General features: G+C 40.2%; 1 protein-coding gene across 6 annotated transcripts in view; it reads left to right on the top strand.

Moving 5' to 3' along the window:
* LANCL1 (LanC like glutathione S-transferase 1) overlaps positions 1-9,045 on the top strand; it is a 38,861-nt gene extending 29,816 nt beyond the window's left edge. For all 6 annotated transcript variants that reach the window (XM_059393409.1, XM_059393411.1, XM_059393412.1 and 3 more), the window contains 4 exons: positions 1,991-2,173; positions 4,538-4,714; positions 5,147-5,219; positions 5,818-9,045. In XM_059393409.1, coding sequence (XP_059249392.1) covers positions 1,991-2,173; positions 4,538-4,714; positions 5,147-5,219; positions 5,818-5,894 — 510 coding nt within the window. In that variant the 3' untranslated portion in view covers positions 5,895-9,045. The remainder of the gene's footprint in view (positions 1-1,990; positions 2,174-4,537; positions 4,715-5,146; positions 5,220-5,817) is intronic.
* Positions 9,046-10,476: the final 1,431 nt, after the last annotated feature.

Raw genomic sequence — 10,476 nt, 5'->3', positions numbered from 1 at the left:
GGCTCAGTGGGTTAAGCCGCTGCCTTCGGCTCAGGTCATGATCTCAGAGTCCTGGGATCGAGTCCCGCATCGGGCTCTCTGCTCAGCAGAGAGCCTGCTTCCCTCTCTCTCTCTCTGCCTGCCTCTCCTAAGAGGATATGTTGCGAATGTCTGAATTTGGAAATTGTAACAAGAATAAAATGCTGACCACACCACTGAAGAAATTTTAGAATCAGCATGTTTTAGGACTCAGCTTGGAGAGAACTTGGTTCTTCTCACATAACCTTGTCTGAGTTTCACTCCACGTTTTGTTACTGAAAAGCTTAAAAACATAGATAGTTAAATGTGTACATAAGGGGCGCCTGGGTGGCTCAGTGGGTTAAGCCGCTGCCTTCGGCTCAGGTCATGATCTCAGAGTCCTGGGATCGAGTCCCGCATCGGGCTCTCTGCTCAGCAGGGAGCTTGCTTCCCTTCCTCTCTCTCTGCCTGCCTCTCTGTCTACTTGTGATCTCTCTCTATCAAATAAATAAATAAAATCTTTTTAAAAAATATAATTTGTAGCCTGTTTTGGATAATTCCTGCAAATTTGAGGAAAATCAACTCATTCTACTCTAGCATTTTCAACTGAGCTGAAACAGTACTCTCTGGGTAAAGTAAAATCTGTATATGCCCTATAGAACTCAGTGCCCATTCAGTCCCCACACCATGGGCTACCCCCTTACCCAACGTGCTCACCCCCCCCCACCTGACAGGGCCAATACTTTGAATTTGTTATTTGAAGATATAAGCTGTGCATTGAATTAAGTACTGGACCAAGAGGAGAAACTAAATCATTATATCAAAAACGGAGGCTCGGGGAGCCTCCTGAGTGCCTGGGTGGTTCAGTTGGCTGAGTGTCCAGCTCTTGCTTTTGGCTCAGGTCATGATCTCATGTCGGGCTCTGCGCTCAACCGGGAGTCTGCTTGAGATTCTCCCTCCCTCTGCCCCTACCCCTGTGCTTGCGACTTGCTGTCTCTCTCAAATTAATAAATCTTAAAAAAAAAAAAAAAAAAGAGGACCAAATTCTTTAAAAAAAAAAATGGCTCAAATGCCGTATGTTAGTGCATCCTGTAAATCTGTACATCATTGTATAAAAATAATCCTGCACAAATATCAGTCCCAAATCCTCTGCAGAAAGGCTTAATCTAGAAACACACAGTTTGGGATCTAGATTCCAGGTCTCCTGACTTACTAGCTTCCCGTTTTATTGGAAACATCTACCACTTCTCTAAACGTAAAAATGAAAGTTGTATTTACATTGCCGAATGCAGCAGCTCTTTGTGGCTTTTAAAGTATGATTGAGGTATTGAGGTATTTAAAGTATGATCTGGGTGGTTCAGTTGTTTAAGCATCTGACTCTTGATCCCAGCTCAGGTCTTGATCGTGAGTTCAAGCCCTGCATTAAGCTCCATACTGGGTGCGGAGCCTATTAAAAAGAAAAAATAAAGTATGCCTAAGGTAGTAAAACCTTAGGAAACATCTCTTGTGCACATGCATTGACTTTGGGAAATTATTTATATGTATGTATACAGTGATAAATACTGAAAAATAGTATGTACATAAAGTCCCAAGAATTAATGCATAGCCTAATTTTAGTACGTTCCAATAGGTTAAAAAAAAATATTGGAATGGAATCCAAAACCTTTTAATGACTTCTAGTTCCTTTTGATCATGTTACCTTTCTGGCTTAACACTAATCCCAGAGGGCACCTGGGTGGCTCAGTTGGTTAGGCATCCGATTCTTGATTTTAGCTCAGGTCATGATCTCAGGGTCATGCGATCAAGCCCTGTGTCGGGGTCCATGCTGGGTTGAAATCTGTTTAGGATTAATTTTCTCTCTCCCTCTGCCTCTCCCACCCCCTCTCTCTGTCACCCTCTTTTTAAAACACACCTACATACACAACTTATCCCTGGGGTTTAGGAAGATCTCTTTGCTTTAGCAGAACTAATAATTCCCTTTCTCGTTTTTTAGCCCAGCCTTCAAGTCAACCATGTGAAGTTACAAAATTTGATCAAGCCCAGTGTAGATTATGTCTGCCAGCTGAAATTTCCTTCCGGCAATTACCCTCCTTGTGTGGATGATAATCGAGATCTTCTAGTCCATTGGTGTCACGGTTCACCTGGAGTGATCTACATGCTCATCCAGGCCTATAAGGTACTGTGAATTTTCTCATTTTCAAAAGAAATTGGAAAATGTAACCTAAAATTCTGTAACTTAAAATTGTTTTTTATGCATAATCTTTAAAGGAGCAATAGATAAATTATTTGTTGGACCTGCAATCACTTTGCTAAATGGATTATAATTCATTCTCATAGTATCCATCTGCATGAGGGCAGAAACTACTTCATAGATCAGGAGACTGTTCCACTAACAGTAGAATAGCCCAGATCATAGCATCACTGGCAGAGCCAAGATAAGTATCCCAGAAGTTCAATTAAAAATAGAACCTTTCGGGGCACCTGGGTGGCTCAGTGGGTTAAGCCTATGCATTTGGCTTAGGTCATGATCTCATGGGATCGAGCCCCGCATCTGGCTCTCTGCTCAGCAGGGAGCCTGCTTCCCTCTCCCTCTCTGCCTGCCTCTCTGTCTACTTGTGATCTCTCTCTGTCAAATAAGTAAATAAAATCTTAAAAATAAAAAAAATATAACCTTTCTTGAGCACATGGGTGGTGGCTTAGTTGGTCAAGTGTCTCTTGATCTCTGTTCAGGTTATAATCTCAGGGTTGTGAGATGGAGCCTGCTTCCTAAAAAACAAACAAACAAACAAACAAAAAATACTGTATTGGGGCACCTGGGTGGCACAATTGATTAAGTGTCCAACTCTTGGTTTCAGCTCATGATCTCAGGGTCAGGAGATCAAGCCCCCCATCAGGCTCCGCACTCGGCACAGAGTCTGCTAAAGTTTCTGTCTTCCTCTCCCTCTGCTCCTCCCCACCACACTTTCTCTCTTGCTGTCTCTCTCACAAATAAATAAACACATCTTTAAAAAAAAAAAATCTTTCTTGTGCATTGCTGATAGGATTGTAAAATGATGTAGCTGCCATAGAAGAGAGTTTGGTAGTTCCTTAAAAAATAAACATAGAATTAATATGTGATTCAGCAATTCAACTCCAAGGTATATATACCCAAAAGATTAAACACAAGGATTTGTATAGATGTTACAGAGATGTTCCACAGCAGCATTGTTCACAGTGGCCAAAAAGTGGAAACGGTTCAAGTGTCCATGCACAGATGAATGGATAAACAAAATGTGGTGTGTGTCCATATACATATCTACAGTGGAATATTATTGAGCCGTACAAAAGAAGGAACTTCTGACCCATACTGCAACATGCATGAACCTTGGAAATAGTATGTTAAGTGAAATACGCCAGGTGCTAAAGGACAAATAATGCATGGTTCCATTTATATGGTGTGATGGTTAGAATGCGGTATGTAGAGTAGGCAAATTCATACAGAACGTAGAAGAGAAGTTACCAGGGATTGGTGCTGGGGTGGGGGTGCATTATCATTTAATGGGTAATTAAATTTCATCACTCCAAATAGGGGTGATGAAAATGTTCTGGAAATAGTGGTAATGATTATGCAAAATTGTGAAGGTCATGAATGCCACTGAATTATATACATCAAGTGATTAAAATTGTAATTTTTTTATTTTCTTTATTTTGCTATAACAAGAGAAATGCAAATATTGTTTCTAAAAAGCATGCTATGGCAGAGCCATAATCTGAGAAGAAAAAGGTTTTATTTGAAAGAAAAAAAAAAATAGAAGTAAACCAAGATATCTGTGTCCATTAGTGCCAGATCTACAAATTATAAATCTATGAACTATAAACAAGCATTGCATGTCATATTCTAAATAAGCTTTTAGTATATCAAATTTTACTTGCAGTAAGTTGGATATATGGAAAAACTTTTTAAACTGTCTCATTCTCCTTTTAAGAACACTTAGTTTGCAATGAGATATTAGAAATGTCTACTCAGAATATTTCTTGAGTCTTTGATCAATATATAGAAGATTATAAAGGTATAGCTCTATTTTTCTGACAAAGTATAGTATGTTATAGTCAAATTCCATTTTGTAATCAATTTTCTAAACAGTTTCTTCTCCAGTTTGTAAAGAAATGTCCTAATGGTGAAGTGCATTATTGTTAACCAGAGAAGATAACATGTGGTCCTTTGGAAAGTAACTAATGATAATAGCAAGTCACAAGTAAAATAATGCTACTTCTCTAGTAAGACCTATATCTGTAAGCACAGACTGCACATAAAATGTAGATGGCACAGGCCAGGTCGTGTGCAGTTATTTAAAAGCAAAAAAAGCAAAGCTCGTGAAGTTTTGTAATTCATCCCCACTGACAGGACCCATCTCTCTGGCTCTGAATGCCTTGTTCTTTCTCGCCAAGCCACCTCCAGCTCCCCTCCCTAACGCCCTCACCCTCCTTTCCCATCAGGAAGGAATGTCAATAGAACCTTCTTTCATACGGCTTGTCATAAGACTTGCCCTTGGCTCTGCAGGTGTTCCGAGAGGAACGGTATCTCAATGACGCCTACCAGTGTGGTGACCTGATCTGGCAGTACGGGCTGCTAAGGAAGGGCTATGGCCTGTGCCATGGCACTGCGGGGAACGCCTACGCCTTTCTCACACTCTATAACCTCACTCAGGACAAGAAGTACCTGTACAGAGCCTGTAAGGTAGGCATCAGCCCTGTCGGAAAGAAAACACCTTCCCCCGGGAGACCGTAGAAGGGGCTCTGGTTCAATCCGATGGGATTCATTCATCTTTTAAACCATCATGAGTCTGTGGAACACCTAAGAAAAGCCTTCCAAAACCATTCCATTGAATCCGCCTTCTTGTATAAGGACACAGTTCTACTCAGCAGCATTTATGGGTGGACAAAAGAAACAAGTTCTGCTTTCATGACCTGGGAGACAGTGGCTCAGGTAGCGCATCACATTCCTCTCTTTTTCGCTTCATCCTCTTTCAGACCATCTGTTTCTCTGTATCAGCCCCTTTTTTCTGCCTTGAAGATACTTTGCAAAGTAATTCTTAGGGATAATCTCTATCCACATTTGGGGGTCTCTGGAAGGAGTCACTACAGTAACTTACCTTGGTCTCACTTTCAGTTTGCTGAGTGGTGCTTAGATTACGGAGAACACGGTTGCAGGACGCCGGACACCCCCTTCTCCCTCTTCGAAGGTATTTTCCACACGTTTACTTAGTTGCCTTGTAATGTCAGCATCTCCTTCTCTGCTTGGTAATCAATGAATTTGAATTTGAGCTTTATCAACAAATTAATTTTATAATCATTTCTTAAACTACTTCTTTCCTTCTTAATATGAAAACTCAATATTAAAAGTCAAGTAGTACATGGACTCTCTCAGACCTAATACCAGCGGTCGTAATGATGACTATCATCTGTGAAGCCAAGCACATGCTTGGCGTTTCGCAGATGCCATCGTAAATCATGTCAGCAAAAACATACACGCATCATTGTCCTTATGTCACAAATGAAGGCACTGAAGCTCCGACAGGGAAGTGGGCCGACGGATGATCAATGGCAGGGCTGCACCTTGAACTTCTCTGGTTCAGCTCTCCTTCCTGTCTTCCGCCCGGACAGAGACTGAGCACGCTGGTGATCTGGTGTTGACCTGCAGCATATATAAATCCAGGCAGACGCCCCTTGTGTTGAAACCCTTGCCATAAGTGTCACAATGCTGTTGATGCGACAGAACAAAGCCACTGTATAAAATGGACTCATTGGTGTAATAACTTCTGCCTCTTTTTCTTCCTTCAGGAATGGCTGGAACAATCTATTTCCTGGCTGACCTCCTCGTGCCCACAAAAGCCAGGTTCCCTGCGTTTGAACTATAAAAGGAAAACCTGCCCCCTGCAACCCATTGCATGACTCTTTCTGTATATCAAACCTGGCCTGAGTGCTTCCATTGCTTTTCAAGGAAACAGAGTCAAACCGTGTACTCCATTTACTTGAGTTGGGTTTTTTGGTTGGTTTTTTTTTTTTCAGAACTTGTCTTCAGTTCCTTTTGTCTGTCATTTACTTTTACTTAAAAGTATCCAAGGAAATGTTTTAACTTTAACCTCAATTTCTTCCTAAAGGTAAGGATGAGTGTTATGTACAGTGTTTTGAGGGCATAGGGATATATATTTTTCAGAACTTAGAGGAGATCTCTTACTTAAGCTTATTGAATATAACTATCTGTTGCTGTTCAAAAAATGTTTAAAGGAAACTAAATGTAGATAAAGATAAATATATGGTTATTGGCGGGTATTGCCCTACACCTTTATAGTATTTTTCCTCCAGTAATGCAGACAGTTTTATGACTGTTTTTCTCTAGGTGGTTCATTGTGAAGGGGAACAAAAATATTAACTGTATGCTTCTGAGACAAAAGTTGCAAGAGTTGCAGACTGGTTTAAGGACCCAAGTACTGTTTTTCAAATTCACAATACTGGTTTAACTAGCGATAAAGATACTTTCAGATCTGCTTCCTCATGGTAGTAAAGAGTCCAGGTTCTGTAAGTCAACATTTTTATCAAAAAGTTCTAAAATGCTATGGTGGTTTTGAAAATTCTGATTTGAAGGTTAGTTTCAAGATAAGCTAACAAAAAGTTTATTAATAGTTTTTTTCTAAATGAAGCGAGTGTATTTTTGAACTATTTATTTAAATTTGTTTGTTCTTTGGAATTAGTGTAAGATCGGGAGACAGAGTTTCCTGTTCGTGAATGTGATTTGGGGTTTCAGTCCACCCTGTCCACCCGACCTTCTAAACTTTGACCCGTGCTTTACTTCCTTGGCAATGACTGTGCTTTCAGTGCTCGCTCTTTGGTACAAGCCGTAAGATATTTCCCTTCTTTTCAGTCTCTCTGGATGTTTGTTTTTTCACTAAGTAGTACAGTGCTTCTGCATCTCTTTTAAAGGGGAAGGAGGGCTCCGTAGCCAATAACTTGAGCCAAAACACTAAGCTTTCCGTAGAAATGCTGTTTACTTAGGAGGTATTAGCCAGTGAAAATGTTTAGAACAAATAGATCCTATCTCTCTGCGTTTCCTAGGCTTAACTTCCTCAGTTTCTGAGCCCTCGGGCTCCGGTATTTATATGGTAGCTGAGGGACGCCTGGTGCTTCCTTGTTCTGTATAAAGGTCCGGCTCCTCAGCTTCCCCTCCCCTTCCTTCCTTCGCTGCCTTTCCCAGGCTGATTTCATCCTTTCTGTCTATTTCAGCTGATTTTAGAACATTTTGCAGCTTTGCAAAACAGGGTCTAAGAATTTTAAATGTGCCTATTTCATGGCCTTCTCGGTCTCAAAAGCGTGCTATTTTTATTTTAACTTTGAACCAAATCCCACTGGGTATATGTTGGTTCCTATGGATAATAGTCCCATATTATTTCATAATCAGCACCAAAACAGTTTATATTATTGGAAATTTCTGACCTTTTTAAGGCTACCAACAGAAGGATCTGAAAAAAACAGCCCACTGCTCAGTTCCTAGGATCAGCTTATTCCTCTGTGACTCGCACCAGTTGGGCAAACCTTGTGCCTCTCAGATGTCGGAAGTGCTGGTCAGCTGTGCCTTTCTTCCAGACATTTCCGATGAGCAGTGGTGGCATTTATAGTAAAGCTAATTTGCCTTGGGCTGGGTGTCCAACATGAAAGAATAAAACCCATTTAGTTTAGTTAAATGTCTTAACTATGCTGTGCCTGTACTTTTAGCTACTATAATTACTAACCAAGGGAAAGAGGCAAAAAACACTTTCTCTTAGCCAGAGGAAACTTAATCACAGTGCATCTCCAAACATCGTGATTAATTGAACCCAGGGAAGACTTCAAGGCAGCAAGAAGAACATTTTGAATAAGATTCTTGTTAATACTTACATGGCAATTTAACTACTGCCACCCATCCGTTAACAAACTCATCAATACAAACACAATTCAGGTTTCATTTTTTTTTATTTAGCTTTTTAGGACTTATTAAACTGGCAGAATTTTCTGTTCATGGCATTGTTTTCTTTATAGTTAAGAGGTAAGAAAATTTGATAGGCTTTTAAACTCAAGCAAAACCTATAAAATTAAGACCAATTCCCTAACACCATGATGGAAACTGAGAAACTTTTATGCCAGTTTTCTTAGTTTTAAAAGGAAGTGGCATCATTGCAGTTATATTTCTGTTATATCATTCTCCCTCAGCTATTTTCATCTTCTTCTTCTTCTTTTTTTTTTTTTTTTTTTTGATTAAAAAATCCTTCGCAAAAGTTGCTTCCCCAGAAAACTCCATAGTATCTCTTCTCTCCCCATGCAAAGACTAGGAGTAAAACCTTAGATGTTTGTGAGCCGTGTTCATCTATCCCGCCATGTGTTTCTGCTCCCGTAGTGACGCATTACAGAAGTTAACTTTTTATCATGTCAATAGTGTGAACGTTATCTCAGCCATTTCCATCTGTCCCATTGAGCTTTGGTGTTTCATCCTTAGAGTGACTGGTTTCCTTCTCATCTTTGGTGTCAGTTCTGATTATTTGACATCAAAAGCCTTTGTGGTAGGAAGAGTTTGAGGTAAAAGTGAGTCCACAACCACTTTATCTTCTCATTGCCACTTCCCTGCATAACTGAATTGAAAGACATACTCGGCTCCTATGTCCCCAGGTTCATTTATGTCTGATCTTACAGTGACCTGCCTTCTGCTAGCTGATCGGAAATACAGAATGTGGAGAGTGAACATTTATTCATCTACTCCTTTGGCTGCTGGAACTGATCTGCAGTCCTCTATTACTCATACTGATTTCTGATTCCACTTCTGCTTCCCCTAAATAGGTCAGAGCCTCCCATTTGCCTATTGCTGAGCTGTAGAAAGAACTGTTTCCCTCCTGTAGGTATAAACAGAGTGTTGGGGATATTCAGGGAACCCACCCCCACATTATATTGCCATTTACTGGGAAGGGTTGGGATCATAAGTATTTCTATGTTCTGCAAAGGAGTTCACTTAGTGGTTCTCAATAAAATTTTGTTAGGACTCTATGTGTCATGTTCTTTCTGTTTGCTTTGTTTTAAACTTAAGGAATATTTTCCTTTTATGGTAGATGGGGGCTTTTTCCCTATAACTCTCATTCCCTGGGGTTTGTTTCCGACTTTTTCTTCACTGTTTAGTCAAATAAGATTTGCATTAACTTTCTGAAAAGTTTTTAGAGGGAAATATTTTTTAAATATGATTATGATGGAGTCAGGATCCGAACAAAGCAGTATGTTAACCATCTCATACATATGAGAATCCACCTGTGGTTAATAACTATAGGCCTACTTCTAGAAATTTCCCTGTTGACCAATTCTGAAAGGAACTTTGAATAGAAGAAGACATTAAATAAGGCATAATTATAAAATGTATATTCAGAGGTTGGAGAGTTCCGCTGAATCACCTGACAGGACCACGCCACAGCAGTGTGGTGTCACTTAGCACAACAGAGATTTGCCAAAGTATAAAATACTTCTTTTCATCCCTGAATTAGGTTTTGTCCTCTGGCACATAGGATGAAAATGCCCTTCATACCCTAGTCTGCTGTTTGAATGACTCATAATAGTAAGGATAAATGCGCAGTTATGTTTATTTCACTCCTTTGAATGAACAAATATATAGATGGTGGTAATCACAACTTTAGATGCGGGCAGTGAGGCGTGGAGAGGACAGTGCCTCACCAAGGCGTCCCAGAAACTGCAAAGTGATGCCTGGCGCGTTCGCACTAACTTGCCACAGGATCGCATTGCAGTGCGGAAGGCCAGCCAGTGCTGTTGGCTTTACCACTCCCTGGCTCATCCTCCAAATAGGAGGAAAACATTGACAAGCACATTAAATTGCACACTTGTGAGCTCATGCACAAATAAACTTGAACTAATTCGTCCCTTGTGACTTACCCGACTATAGTTTGATTTATTTTTTCAAACTTTACATTAGAAAAGAACTTTGCATGTCTCCTCTGTATACTCTCTGAATAGAATAAGAATTTTCTTCTGTTATTTCTTTTTCCCTAGATCGTTCCCACTGTGGACTCCGTGTCATTAAAATTTTCATGTATTCTCTGTAAGCATCACTGAAACTGAGAAAAACCTGCAAGTCAGTCCCCTAATAATTTGCTTTCTTATTCTATTTCCCATCCACACGCGCCCTTTTCCTTCCAAAGCTGAGGGTCAATTAACAAAGCAAGAGAACACTGGCTTTTTTTACAACGGAGGACATACTGGCTTCATTGGTCCCATTATGTAAACTACTGAAACACCATTTTCCAGAAACCCGGTGTTTGTGCATCCTCAGGGACTCACCTGACAATTTCCTGAGTAATGGGAGAAAGCAGCAAACACAATAAACCAGGAGGTGAAATAATGGGGATAGAGAAATGGACCTTCGCAGGACCACTGCTCACAGTCACCCAGTTTAATTTCACATTTCGACATTATGTT

The sequence above is a fragment of the Mustela nigripes genome, chromosome 3, assembly GCF_022355385.1.
Source record: "Mustela nigripes isolate SB6536 chromosome 3, MUSNIG.SB6536, whole genome shotgun sequence".
In the NCBI taxonomy this organism is placed as follows: domain Eukaryota; kingdom Metazoa; phylum Chordata; class Mammalia; order Carnivora; family Mustelidae; genus Mustela; species Mustela nigripes.
This window is presented reverse-complemented; position numbering and strand designations above follow the sequence as displayed.